The sequence below is a fragment of the Solanum stenotomum genome, chromosome 7, assembly GCF_019186545.1.
Source record: "Solanum stenotomum isolate F172 chromosome 7, ASM1918654v1, whole genome shotgun sequence".
In the NCBI taxonomy this organism is placed as follows: domain Eukaryota; kingdom Viridiplantae; phylum Streptophyta; class Magnoliopsida; order Solanales; family Solanaceae; genus Solanum; species Solanum stenotomum.
The window spans coordinates 2700051-2715287 of record NC_064288.1 but is presented as its reverse complement, the minus strand read 5'-3'; the positions used below and the strand labels follow the sequence as shown (position 1 = coordinate 2715287).

The following is a 15237-nucleotide window of genomic DNA, read 5'->3' as shown; positions in this document are numbered from 1 at the left end:
GTCCCACAACCAACAATAGCTTCAACAACATCAACAACAACTAACAACTTCAACAACAAATCCAATCTTTTCTCAATAATGAAAATGAGCTTGGTGTGTGGGGGAAAGGATCAACCCACACTAAAAACTCACATACCTTGATAGGGATCACCCCCGACGATTTCCACAATGATCTCCTTGCTTGATCTTCCCTTTCTCCTCTTCTTCTTCTCTTCTTTCTTCCTTCTTCTCTTCTTCACTCAAGAACCCTAACTCTTACTCTTTTAAAATGGAACAAAAATGATCCACAAATAAGCCTAACACAATAATATGGCCAAAGGAATTGGTTAGTGAAAAGACCAAAATGCCCTTAAAATTTCCGGACGGATTCCCTGCCAACTGCCCAATTTCCAAAGGCCATAACTCACTTCTACGAACTCCGAATCAAGCAAACTCGGTGGCGTTGGAAAGATCATTCTACAAGCTTCGCAACCATAACTGGAACTACTCCTAAATCATCCTGAGCTAGGAGTTACGACTGCTCAAAGTTGGCCAAAAATTCACTGATTTCCATACTTGGCCAAATTTCCAAAACTTTAAAATTCTTTCCAAAAAATGAAAATTTCCAATTCTAAGCCTCTTCAGTTATTTCACATTGCCGGATGTTACACAATAAATATGATTTATTTTTATTTCTTCATAATAAAGAAAACGTAAGTCTATAACCTTACTTAACAATAAATTCTATTTTAATTTAAAAATTAGAATACTAATAAAATTATGCTAATGAGAAAATAAACATGGCATAAAGAAATAGATAATACGAGAAAATTACATAGAATCACGTAAAGTAAGGTTGAGAACAAGAATAAAATGAAATATAATAATAAAAAATAAAAAATAGACTTTTACAATTTTTTAGAATAATAAAAATAAAAATAAAAAGAAATTAAAATAATAGAAGTAAAAAAAATAAAAATAGAAATTAAAAAAAATGAAAAAGTAATCAGGTGGTAATTACACCATGTAATTACCAGCAATTCACAGCCTCTGTCTGTGAATTGTAGAGTATAATTACCCCCCCTACCAATTACACCAATTACCTGCTGACCAAGTAATTACATATCCTTCCAAATAGGACAAGACAGTGTAATTACACCAATTACACCAAATCCAATTACCAGGCTGTCCTTCCAAACATGCCCTTAAACTTTACTTATTGAAAGCAAGAATACCCAAGGTGAAAACATTTTTCTTATTGATTTCATGTATATGAGTACAATTCTTTGTGGGACTGAAAATTTTATTGTCTCTTCCTTTTAGGCCAATATAGTGAATTTTAAAGCTTTATTGATAGTAAATCCAATGATCGAAAGTTTAGTAGTTTAAGTCATTCTAACTATTTTTTGTTTTGAATGGATTGTTGTCACTTTTTCACATTTTGAATGAATTGTTTCTTTTATTTAATTTTGTGTACGGTTAATAACCGAACCAAATCAAATCGAAATTGATAACCACCAAACCGATAAATGAATATTATATTTGGTTTGGTTTGGTTTTGATAATTTTAAAACCGATTAAGTTGGTTTGGTTTTGGTTTTGACCAATAACCGATCCAAACCAACCCGTGAACACCTCTAGACAAAACAATAAACGATAAATGAAATTAGCCACGATTTGTGTATCATTTAGCCACGGTTCTCGCGTGGCAAAAATTCCTATTTTTTGTAGTAGGACAAAACATTGGGCTTGGGTGTGAATTTGGCTTAAACTAAAGGGGGCATGAATTGTAATTTATTTTGGGTAAATGTGTATATGTTGAATTAGTTTGGGTTGAGCTATGAGATTGTAATTATTTTGTGTTTTGTGGCCCATTTATATAGTTTCCCCTTTTCTAGAAGGAAAAACTACCAAAACACACAATTTATTTTATCGTATTCTCTAAAATTTTCTCTCATTTGAAAAAAATCCTTTTTTTCCTGACTCTCTCTCCTATTCTCAGATACACCACTCTTACGCGATGTATCGGGATAATAAAAATAATACAAAGGTAATGTATTGGGACGCAATGCATCAAAACGTTGAGCGATATATCGGGACATCTGTGTCTTGTATCAACAAAGGTAATGTATCGGGGAGTAAGTGATGTATCCAAATCCTTACATTTTAAGAGATTTTTGTAATTTGGAAAAGAGTAAGAATATGATGTAATTAGCTCTTAACACTGTAGGATTTATGTAATTTTTACTTTCTTAGATAAGAGAAATTGACATAAATAACCATCTACTCGAAATAATAGCTAATAAATGTATATTTTTTAAATATTAATATATAAAAAACATAAATAATACATTTTCAACATGTTGCATTAAGATTTAAATACTAAATAGTTAAGACTGTTTGTTTTCTCAATATCTGAATATAAAAATTTGTTTTGCTTAAAAAATAATAAATATAAAATTAATCAAATAAAATACTAAGTTGATCTAATATTATAACAATAAAATATTTGACTAACGATAGTGCTTAGCTTGTGTGTGTTGATTTGGGATGGTGTTGACTAATGATGGTGGTTGTGGATAGTATCTGATGGTTTAGTTGTTGGCAAAAGTGATTAATTGTGGTTGATGGTGGCAAGACTAATAATTAGTATTGGAATGATATTGAATACTAATAAGTGATAACTAATGATAATGACGATTAGCGATATATAATGTTGACTAATAATGTTAATTACCGATAGCGATATATATGGGGCCTTCCCATGCCGGAAGAATCAAAGAAAAAACGTGAGAGCATTTTGTAAGTTATTCATTTCTATATATATAATATTATTATGAGCAACTTTCACATATAGCAAACATAAAAATCATATTTGTATGTTATAGTTATAGTTTGCATAATTGCGCTTCATAACAAATTTTTGGTTTGCTATAGAGCTTTTGATTTGTATAATTTGCTACAAACGTCCAGTTTTATACAAATTGTTCAGTTTTGTATAAATTCATTTATGCATTGTAATTTGTATAATAAGATCTATATTTATATAATTATAAGTGTATAGGACGAAAATATATGTATTTGTATTTGTATATACACTTTCTCTCGCTTTATACAAACAGAAACACATTTTATACCGAAATGTATAAAATGGCTAATTGTATACCGAAAATGGCTAATTTTATACCGAATCAAATGACAAAAAAATTGGATGTTTACTGTGAATTACAATTAAAATAAACTATGGCTATAACATTTAATTTGAATTAATTATTTGCTATTTCATACAATTTTCCCTATTATATACTATGTGGCAACAACCTATCTATGATTTATTTATCCAACAGTAACTTAATTCCCTTATCGACACATAAATATTATTCTTTCTTCACTTTATTTTGAGTATTTCTTTCTTTACGGATACAAATTATTATGGTGGGATGTATTGCTTTTTACTTTATTTTTCTGTTTCTTTAGCGTCTTCGTTTATACCCAATGATTCAGGCAGGGTGTTCGCATTATCGTCACGAGCGGAGCTAGCATTTCAATTACAAGTTCAATAGAATTCAGTAATTAATATATATATATATATATATATATATATATATATATATATATTCATATTCAAAATTCACTTAATATGTATATATAGTTTATTGACAACCTAATAGCTATTTTTATTTTTAAATGTGGAGCTCATAACTCAAAATTCTAGTTTCGTCTTTGATTATGCTCGTCTTTCCGAGTCTCCAACACAAATAATGAGATTCTTGTTACAAGTATGAACCCATTGAAATTTTGCTGAATGCTACTTTTAGACTTTGAAGCAGTATAGTATCTGATGCTTCTCCTTTCTGTTTGGTGATGATTTTTTTATTACGAGCACACTGTGACGTAGGTCCATATTTTACCAAAAAAATTAAATTTTTATATGTAATAAATAATGTTGGCAATTGTATTTGTACTTTGATATATCGTACGTACTTACTAATTGGCTTCCAAGCTTTACCAAGTTGCACTTTCTTAATAGTTGATGTACGTTAAATTAGGAAAGTACATCAACTATTAAGAAAAATTAGGAAAGTACATCAACTATTAAGCTTTACCATATTTTAACTTACATTCTTATTACTAAGCCATTAAGTAAAATTATATGGAGAATCATAGTAGCTGATCAGTTGGTTGATTATCAGATAATCCGAACAGTCACTTTGCTGGTGAGAGTTCGATTCCCATCTTTTTGTAAATTAGGAAAGTTATTAACGCGAATATGATCCCCTTAATGACTATCTAAACCTTGTGAGTTGTGTGGAATCTTGAAGATAATTTGTCTGTTAATATGGCCCATAAGGAATATCTCCTTGAAATTTTAGCCTCAATGGAATTAAACAATTAATTATTCACACGAAAACGAGTAACATGATTAACTAAGGTCTAAATTAATTAATATAAAATCTTTAAAGTCTTCTTATTTATTTGCTCTGTCCAACCCCCTTTTCTCATCTCAAATCACAACTTAGTTCTTGAAACATTGAAATGGGAAAGAATTACCAAATCATAAACAAAGAGAGTGAGTCCCAAGGCCAAGGTGTTTGTGAAAAGATTTTCAAATTAGCAGTGAATATAAGTCCAACTTTTCGATCATTTCGCCGAAATTCTCCACAATTTGTTACTAATACGAAGCCAAAAATAGATCATCAGAGGAATTATACAGCTAATATATCCAAACCAGTTGCTATTGTTGATCAACTTGAGTTAAATCGCCAGCAAATTCCATCTCAAAACTTGTCTACTGCCTCCAACAATATGGTACTATTGAATTGCTTGTCCATTTATTATGATCATGTTTAATCGACGTTGTTTGTCTAGATATTATTTTTTTGATGTTATAACATACTAACATGAAAAATTAGTTTCAAAGATAAACTTGATCTGTCATAGTGAAATGTTGTTATAAAGAAATTTAACTGTACGAGTCAAACACGTGATTTTGTTTTTTGGCCAAAATATCTTACATAATACAAAAATGAAGCTTTTTTTTTTCTCTTCATATACATCTAAGTAGTTAGTTAATTATATTATGTCTGAACAGGTGCTCGTAGAATATAATCACATTGCAGGAGAGAATAGTGCAACAACGCGCAAGTTCAAGGGTGAATCTATTAAAGATGTGAACAAGTCCTCTGTAAAGAACATGATCAGTATAGTTCATCATCATGAGATAAATGAAGGTCCTAAAGATGATAATGACAGATTTTCTAATTATATTGATCATGTCAAAAACAAGATGAGAAGTATCTCTAGTTTTGATGACAAGTATGGCTAATTTTGCTGATGATAAAGTCACTTACTATTTCAAGTTCAACATTATTTAGACTATTGATGCCTGCTGGTGGGGAACAAATGGAGCTATTTGAACAATAATTTGCAAAATTATATGTATAATTTTTTATACTTTGGTTAAATAAAGGAAAAAAATAATTGATTTTTATTATACTGTGTTTGTAATAGAAAAAAAGATTGAATCTTGGAAAAAGGAAAGAAGCTTTTTTAATATTTTTTGGTATTGTAAGATTGACATTCATTACTAATTTGTTGTGCTAATTTATATAAGAGATAATTTATTATTTTGTGTTTATTTAATTCTTGTTATTAAAAGCTATTCATTTCCAACATTTAGACTTATATATAATCAATAGGGATGATATAATAAAATTATCTTTTTATTTATTGTTTTTCAAGGGTATGTCAAGTCAAATATAATATATGGACAAGTAAAAAAGGACGAAAGGAGTATAAAAAACTATCAGGTGATTTATTCTCATTTGTTCAAGCTTTAGTGGACAAAATTATTCAATATTTGGCCGATGACTATTTAGTCTTGTTTGAAACTTCAGTCTACGCATAGGTTGTGACTATTTGATAGACGTTTGAACATGAAAAATGTGATTAAAAAAAAAGAGAATAGAATTTGAAGTTAAGCTAAAAATTAATGGAATTTGATTATTGATTTTTGTGTGATGTCTCTGTACCCAAAATAGATGTGTTGCATTTTTACTCAATATAATGTATAACTAATACAAACATTAGTTATGCATAGCATGGAAAAGTATATCAAATTAGAGATTACTAATACACAAAAGCTAATACATGCATTGTTTTTACTAATGCACTTTACCAAACGATCCCTTAATAATTTACGAAATTTTACAATTCACAGCATAAAAATTATACTTAAATATGCATTTAAATTGTAATTTGTGAGTGGGGAATTTTCTTAACCAAACATTGTGTCGCAAAAAAAGTGATTTAACATATATATATAGTGCTGTCCTCCATTAATTCCTTAGCTTCATTCATGCCCAAGAAAGAATTTAGGGGTCTATACTATTGACCTCATAGACTCACATAGACTCCCAAACCAATCACTATGAGATTCTTTTACCAAGGAAGAAAACGTTGTCACATCAAATCGATCGTTACATAAAATAAGATTTTTCAGCTTTATATAATGATGAATTAAACAATACGATATAATAAAATTTAAATACCAGTCAAAAAGAACTTTATATATAAACCAATGACACACAATACAATGGAAACAATAACCATCCCATATGGAATCTTGTAAATTAGGAAAATATCAAACAAGAATATGATTCCCTTAATGACTAATGACTAATTTACATTACACCTTGTGGAATATTAGAAAAAACATGATTAAATAAATCAATCTCCATAATATATAATCTCCTCTCTCCTTGCATCCAACCACTCCCAAAGTGTACTCTAAAATGGGAAAGAACCAAACCATCATCAAAGACACTCAATCTCAAGGCCAAGGAGTATGTGAAAAGATTTTCAAATCACTACATCTAACTTCAATTTTTCGATTTTTTTCCCAAAATCCCAAATCAAAAATAGCAACTAGTGATCATCATCACAGAAGCGACCCTGCTAAAGCCATAGAATTGAAGCTAGTTGTTACTCAAAAGGATCAAATTACCTCAAACAAGGTACATGTGGAATATAATCATAGCGAAGTAATCGAGTCTAAAACAGGATCCCCTGTACATATGCTTGCAACTAGAGATTGTATGGAAAATCAAGATTATACTAATTATAATTACACTAGTAATAATGACAGGTTTTCTAGATATATCGATCACGTGAAGAGCAAGATTATGTCTAGCTATGATGATGATGAACACGATATCGGACAAGGCTAGCATCTTGAAGAATCTTAGCAAACTTGGATGTTTGTTTAATTACCAAAAGGACTTCGATAAGGAGGAATTAAGAATGGGAGAATGATGACTAGTATATTGGTTAAATATTTTAAAATAACTTTATTTAATACTTGTAAATTTCTTATATTAATGTAAACTTATATACAGATATCATCAGGTGATGGTGATCGCGCGAGGTTGTAATAGTAATATTACTAAATGAATTTTTTCAAAATTCATTTAGTTTTATTCTTTTCTTCATCTTACTTATGTATGATTTGAGAACATGTTTATTATCTTTTTTGTAGGTTCCATCCATCAAAATTATAATGGACATGATCTTAACGAGAGCATTAGAAGGCTCTATCGTCATCCATATCCATTTTGAGATGGAATCCAAAACAGGATACGCAAGACCATGTTTGATGAGTTTAAGGTATACAATTTAATTATTAATTATTTGCAGGCCAAAATTTTAGGGTGTGCGATGATTCAAGATGAGCTCTTTCGGGCTACACATATAGGAAAGAAGAAGAATGTGAATGAATGGGTGTCTCAAGAAGCTTATGTAAGTTTAAAATTTAGTACAAATTGTAATAATATGACTCTATATGTTTGTACTAACTTTTGTTTGTATATATGTAGGTTGTTCATCAACAATGCTTGTTGAGTACAATGAGATCACTCATCAAGTCCTGGACGCGTCATCCCAGCCTTCATCAAATGTTGCTACTAAAATATGGACAGAGTATGTGGCGTACAAAAGAGGAGTGTCTACGTCATATGGTCTAGGAATGTAACTAAGTGCAACGATGACTGGATGGAGTTGGCACTTCACGTTAGATTGAGGTAATTGACGATGTTCAGATTACTGCAATATCGCAGAAGATCAAACAACTTACGCGTGCATTGACAGAAGTTGAGGCCAGACGGATTGTTCAGAATAATACAATATTGTGCAGTATCGTAGAGGCACTGAACACACAAGTGGATAGCTTGATTGGCAGTGTGTTGTGCCTCGTTCTCACAACTCAGTTAATGAAGATATTTCGTAAAACAATTCTAATAGTGAAGGATAGAATGTAGACCACACCCCTTAAGATTATTGTTTATAAAGTTGAACATTATTTTGAAACTTTGTATATATATATATATATATATATACTAGTTTTTGGGCACGCGTTTTGCGCGTAACACTTATTAATGAGTATATTATTTCTTAAAAAAATAAATACTATTAAATAATATGATTTGAGTTCTTTTTTATAAAATATGTCTAATTGAGGTTTCTTACTTTGTCTTACTACTAATTGTGACACTCCAATTTCATGACCCTCAAGAGAATGCACCAAGATAATAATATGAGAAGTTAATAAAATAAACTCTATTTATAAGTCAAAAAATAAGTTTGTAAAGCAAAAAGAAAAGATAACAACTATCTAAATTAAATTTCTCGATAGTGTTAAAAGTTTCTTTTTGTTGGTAGAATAATGTTAGAAGATCAAAAGATTGCATGGGATTAATCCTTTGCAAACCGTGGTGCAATATTAATGTTTCTTCAATTAAAAGTTTGAGAGGAGATTATTTACTTTTTGTATCAAAAATGGTGTAAGATTGACTTTGAGTGAAAGGAAAACAAAATCTTTCAACTTTTTTACTTTGCCTTTTGAATCTCCTGATAATTATAATGAATGTGTTCAAAATATTATATTAATTTTTTATCCACAAACACATTAAATTAATTAGTTAATTATAAATATTTAAAACTAAGGTGTAAAAACGTCTTATTATATATTTTTTGAAAATCAGGATATTTATGAACATAACTACTATTTTTATATAGAATTTAATTTTCTCTTCATACATAACCCATCATTAGTCCAATGTTATATGTTTCACCTTCTTCTTTTTTTCTAAAAAAAAAGAGTAAACATTCTATCACATTCATTATTAATGTAACATCCGGCAATTTTGGAATAGCTATGAAGAAGCTTAGAATTGGAAATAGTTATTTTTGGAAAGAATTTAAAATCTGGAAATTTTAGTTAAGTATGGAAAAAAAGTGAGTTTTTGGCCAACTTTGACCAGTCATAACTCCTAGCTCAGGATGAGTTTGGTGTATTTCTAGTTATTTTTGGAAAGCTCATGGAGTGATCTTTCCAACGCCGCCGAGTTTGCACGATTCCGAGTTTGTATGAGTGAGTTATGCCCTTTGGAAGTTGGGCTGTTTGCAGGACAGTTTAATCCGAATTTGTAAGGGTATTTTGGTCTTTTCCCTAACCAATTCTTTTGGTTATATTAGGGATTTAGACTGATTTTTAGATCAGTTTTTCCCCTTTTAAAAGAGTGAGAGTGAGGGTTTGTGAGTGAAGAGGAGAAGAAGAGGAGAAAGAGAAGAGCAAGCAAGGAGATCGTCGTGATTTCGTCGGGGGTGATCCCTATTAAGGTATGTGAGTTCATCGTGTTGGGTTGGTTCATTCCCCCACACGTCAAACTCGTTTTAAATTCCGAGAAAAGATTGATTGTGTTGTTAAAGTTTGTGGTTGTGGTTGTCGAAGTTGTGGTTTTGTTGTTGAAGTTTCTTGTTGGTTTGGGACATGTTTCCGTTGTGTTTGTGAGTTGAAATCTATTATATGTTGAGGGGTTTATGATTCTAAGTGTTTGGGGCTGGATCCATTGAAGTTAAGGAGGTTTAGAGTTGGAAAAATGAAGGAGAAAAGTCAAATTTTTCAGGGAAAAGGGCTGGGGCGTCGGCCCAGCCAGCGCGCCCCAAAAGGGACTCTGAAGTCCAGCCCTTGGGGCGGCGCGCCTAGCAGAGCGCCAGCAGGCCCCTTCTGACCTTTGTGGTCTGGCGCCCCGCGCCTCTCAGAGCGCCAAGGACGCCAACCTTTCCCATTCTTTCCCCACTTTTTCATACATGTTCCTTGGTAATGTACCTATGTTTTATAGTTGTTTTCAACACTCCAAATTACGTCTAAACGTCAAGAACTCATCCATAAATATGTGATCATATACCTTGAATCCATAATCCAATTCAAGGCGAGTTAGGATCAAAGTCAAGTGAAGTTAGAGCCAAGCTTAGAAGTTAAGAAGTAAGTCAAAGCAAGTCTTCAAAGTTTTCAAGAGTCTTCATTGAACATTTTAACTTCATTTTAAGGCTCAAGTTTCAAGTTGAGTAAAGAGCATAGAGTTTCAAGTTAAGTAAAGAGTATAGAGTTTCAAGTTAAGCCAAGAGTAAGAGTCTAGTTCATTTCTCAAAAGTTATTAGGGAACTAAGTATTCCCAAAGAAGTTCATAAATGTTTTCACATTTAAGATGAGAGGAAACTGAGATTTCCAAAAGAGTTTTGAGTAGTTTGAGTACTATATCTTTTTGAGAAAAGATGAGTTTTGCGAAAGAGTTTCTAAAACATGATTAGTATGACAAATCGAGTATGTCATCAATGTTTAAACAGTATGGTCTCTAGATATACCATCAATGTTTAAGCAGTATGAATATCCCGAATCAATGATCATATTAAATTATGGTTTTGAGATGTTCTTTTTAGAAAGAGTTTTCAAAAGCCTTTGGGCTAAGTTTTGAGTAACTATCTCAACTAAAGAAAGATGTGTTTAAAACACTAATGAGCTAAAGTATTTTTGGGAGTAGTCTTGAGCACCGAATTGGGGACACGAGTTCATATTAACTCAACTCTCCATAAGAACCATGTAGCCAAACATGGGATTTGACGGGTCATACTATTTAGATGATCACGTAAAGTTAAGCTAGTGGATCCACTAAGTTAAAGCGTCCTATATGACGGCAAAGCATAGGACAGTTCTGATAGCGTAGACAAGACGTTGTATCACAACTTAGACATGTAGTGGTGGTTGTCGGTTAGAGAACTCCCACAGTAGAAATTGCATGGTTCCTCGAGGGGTTCTGCTTAGTATGGATGGGGGTATGGGACTTCATTCATGCATTGCACAAGTAGACTTTAAGAGGAAGTATGGTATTTTCATGATATTATAAATATGATTTTGACGTATGTTTTAAATAGTTTTGCACGCTTTATATATATTGCATGTGTCTCATTGCTTTATATTGAGTTCAGTTATTCATGAGTTGATCAGAGCCAAGGTAAGTTCTCTTTTGTATCCCTTTCAAGCTTAAGTTGTTGTTTAGCTGTCCAGCTTGCATACTCGTACATTCCATGTACTGATGCCAGTTGGCCTGCATCTTATTAAAATGCAGACGCAGGTATCCAGGGTCAGCATCCAGCACGCCGTTGATCTAGTTGAGCACTCCAGAGTCATTGGTGAGCCTCTTTGCATTTCGGAGGACTCAATTATTTTGTTCTCTTAGTTTTGCTTTATTAGGATGTTGTGGGATCTGTCCCAACATCCATCTCATTATTATAGAGGCTTCATAGACAGTCAGTCAGTTAGTATTGAGTCTCTCATCTACGTATATATGTAAATATTCTATTTTGAGACTCGAGTTGCCTTTTTGGCAAGATTTTATCAGTTGGGTTGTTTTATGACCTTTCATTACATGACGTTATTCTGTTGAGTTAGGTTTCTGCTGAGTTAAGAAAGCCAGGCCAAGGGTTCGTTTGGGGCTAGCAATGGCCTTCTGTGTCGGCCACGTCTAGGGTGTAGGCTCGGGGCGTGACAATTAAAGATGAAAGTTAATGTATATGTAAAATTATAAGTACAAAGAACGAAAAAAAAAAAAGATACACATGAGCAAGACAATTAGGCATTTCTTTTTGCTTTTGTCTCTATAATGAAAATTGAATATTTGAGCATACAAAGTACAAATCTAAAATTAAAGCAAATTGCTAACAAAACAACAATTCAACTATATGAAGAGAGATAGAAAAGTCTTATTATAATTTTAATTACTACAAAAAGCTATGATGCTTCAGTAATTGAATTCTTGTCTTTTCTCGTGACTGTATAAGAGGATCTCACAACTTTCACCACAAATTGTAACATTATTTCACCTGTTTAGAGCTCCTACACACAAGAATTGTAAGAGTAGTAAATAAGAGTCTTTCTTGAAAAAGTTAAATTTATAGGACAAAAATTATGGAAACATGAAAAGTCGCATGGAAAATTGAAAGGTCAAATACTATTAAAATAAATATAAAAAGATAGAGCATGAAATTTAACTTTAAAAGATACATGAATCTACTTTAATTTCTTGTCTTTAAGGAATAATTACTCATTTGTATTCTTTTTTTTATTTGTGTGAGAAATTTGAAAGGTCAAGATTAAGAAATGAGAATGAAAAGATTAAATATATATATGAAAATTATAAAAGTTTGAATTTAGCTCAGTGGTAAAATGGTAATCTAACTTTTCATCTTTGGAGCTTCCCACTTTAAGTAATATATGATATATGATGATATGATATATATATATATATATATTAGAAAACTGGGAAAAATAAAGATAAACATAAAAGAGTTTGGGAGGTAGTAAACTTCTCACTATACTAAAACAATGAACAACATTTATAAAGGCAATACACATCCTGCATTATTTCAACCACTAAGCCATAAAAGAAATTAAAACTGACCTAATAAGTCACACGTTTCTAGTAACTTGGAAATAGCAACCATATACCCTTAAAACTAGGAAAGTAGAAACTAGCTTAATTAATTAAAATATCTAACAAACCCTCCTTTAAACCGATAAGTCTACGACTTCTGCTTAATAACATCATTCATTGTAGCTCTCCCTTAAAGTGCAAACTCCAAGTAGCTTCCTTAACTTTCTGAATGTTGCCAGCTTGAGGGACTTAGTGAAGATATCAACAACTTGGTCTTCACTTCTACAGTAGACAACATCAATAACTTTCTCCGTCGTAAGATCTCTCAGGAAGTGAAACTTAACATCTATTTGTTTGCTCCGTCCATGCAACATTGAATTCTTTGAAAGCTTAATCGATGAGCCATTGTCGCAGTAAATCAGAATTGGTTCTTACTGTTGAACATAAAGCTCAGCCAATATCTTCTTTAACCAAATTATTTGGGTAGCGCACACAGTTGCAGCTACAAACTCTGCTTCTGTAGTGGACAATGTAACAATTGGTTGCTTCTTGGAGCACCAAGAAACAGCTCTAGATTCAAGCATAAACACATTGCCTGAAGTGCTTTTCATGTCTTCTTTATCTCCAACAAAATCACTATCTGTAAAGCCAATTAACTCTGACTTGCCTTCTTTCTTGTATAGAATACCATAGTGAGTGGTACCTTGCAAATACCTGAGAATTCTTTTAGCAGCCAACGTGAATCTCTTTTGGGTGCTCTATGTACCTGCTAACAAGACTAACAAAATACATTATGTCAGGCCTGGTGACTGTTAGATACATCAAACATCCCACGAGGTGAGTTTGAGACCTACGAGCAAAGCGAGCACAGCTTCAAACTCTACGAGGTGAGTTTGAGACCTTATGTATGAAGTCGGGAGAGTCGGTGTCAGTGTACTTCTCACGCACTATGACAATTGCCAACAAGATGCGGATTCATGGAGAGAGGCTTGAAGACGTCACCATTGTTGAGAAGATCCTGCGATCCATGTTGCCAAAATTCAATTTTGTTAGCTGCTCCATTGAAGAGTCCAAAGATCTGGATACTCTTTCACTTGATGAATTGCAAAATTCTTTGATGGTTCATGAGCAGAAGATTGTTCAACAAGATATAGAAGAGCAAGCATTACAAGTAACCACAGCCTCCAAAGATTCTGGGTACAGAAGGAACAAGTATAAGGGAAGAAACTCAGAGAAAACTGAAAAGGGAAATCGAAAAAAGACTAGTCAGCATGATCGTGATCAACGACACTCGTCCAATGGGAAGGCAAGGTTTGCAGATAAGTCTCATATCGAGTGTTATAGATGTCACAGGTATGATCATTACCGTTCTGAATGTCGTACAGATCTAAAAAATGTACGTGGGGAGAACTCTAATTTTGTAGAAGTAACTGAGGAGGAATAGGTCTTTTTGTTAATGGTGAGCCAATCCTCAGAACAATACCACAAAAGTTTATTGTATTTAGACAAGGGCTGTAGCAACTGTTTTTCTGGAGAAAAATCTGCATTTTCTGAACTAGATGAAACTTTTCACACAATAGTCAAGTTTGGGGATGATTCCCGTATTGCTGTCAAAGGGAAAGGGAAGGTGAAACTCCAAACAAAGTCTTCATCTATGTAGATTATCTACAATGTTTTCTTTGCACCAGACCTGAAAACAAATCTTATAAGTGTGGGTCAACTTCAAGAAAACGGCTACGAAGTGTCTATCAAGCATGGAATTTGCAGGATCCTAGATTCTATTCTTGGATTGATAGTTGAAGCTAAGATAACGACAAATAAGATTTCCCACTTTATATGCATAATATTAGCTCTACCAATTTTTGTTTTTCAACAAAGCTGAATAGTCAAGCATGGATTTGGCACTACAGGTAGGGGCATTTGAATTTTGGAGGACTGAAAATGTTGCAGCAAAAGAAGATGGTTACGGGTCTTCCCAATTTTGATATGCCTGTAGATATTTGTGAAGATTGTGTCATTGGAAAGCAATCTCGCGATTGCTTTCCAAAAGGAAAAGCATAGAGAGCTAAAAGGCAGCTAGAGTTGGTTCACTCAGATATTTGTGGGCCAATAAAACCAATATCCAACAGAGGAAAATATTACTTTATAACGTTTATTAATGATTTTAGCCGAAAGACATGGGTTTATTTTCTGCAAGAAAAATTTGAAGCTTTTATCAGTTTCAAAAGCTTCAAAGCTCTTGTTGAGAAGGAGACAGGATGTTCCATTAAGATTCTTCGTACTTATCATGGAAGGGAGTATCTTTCACAAGGATTTATAAGTTTTTGTGAGTTTCATGGGATACAACGACAACTTACTGCAGCTTATACTCTTCAACAAAATGGAGTATGTGAGAGGAAGAATCGAACAATCATGAACGTTGTGTGAAGCCTTGCCTTTTACAAAAGAGTCATGCTCCAAAGGCTTTTTGGCCTGAATCAGTTTGCTGGAG

At 32.5% G+C, this 15237-nt stretch overlaps 1 protein-coding gene across 1 annotated transcript; it reads left to right on the top strand.

Moving 5' to 3' along the window:
* Positions 1-4496: 4496 nt before the first annotated feature.
* Positions 4497-5574, top strand: LOC125871084 (uncharacterized). The gene is made up of 2 exons (XM_049551680.1): positions 4497-4788; positions 5072-5574. Exons 1-2 carry the CDS (start codon positions 4516-4518, stop codon positions 5303-5305), a joined length of 507 nt encoding a protein of 168 aa, XP_049407637.1. The 5' UTR covers positions 4497-4515; the 3' UTR covers positions 5306-5574.
* The last annotated feature ends 9663 nt before the right edge of the window (positions 5575-15237 follow it).

Excerpts from the sequence above, each read along its gene's own strand:
- LOC125871084 (XM_049551680.1), top strand. The coding sequence starts at position 4,516 with ATGGGAAAGAATTACCAAATCATAAACAAAGAGAGTGAGTCCCAAGGC. Across the intron at positions 4,789-5,071 it reads CTACTGCCTCCAACAATATG|GTGCTCGTAGAATATAATCA; the intron begins GTACTATTGAAT and ends ATGTCTGAACAG.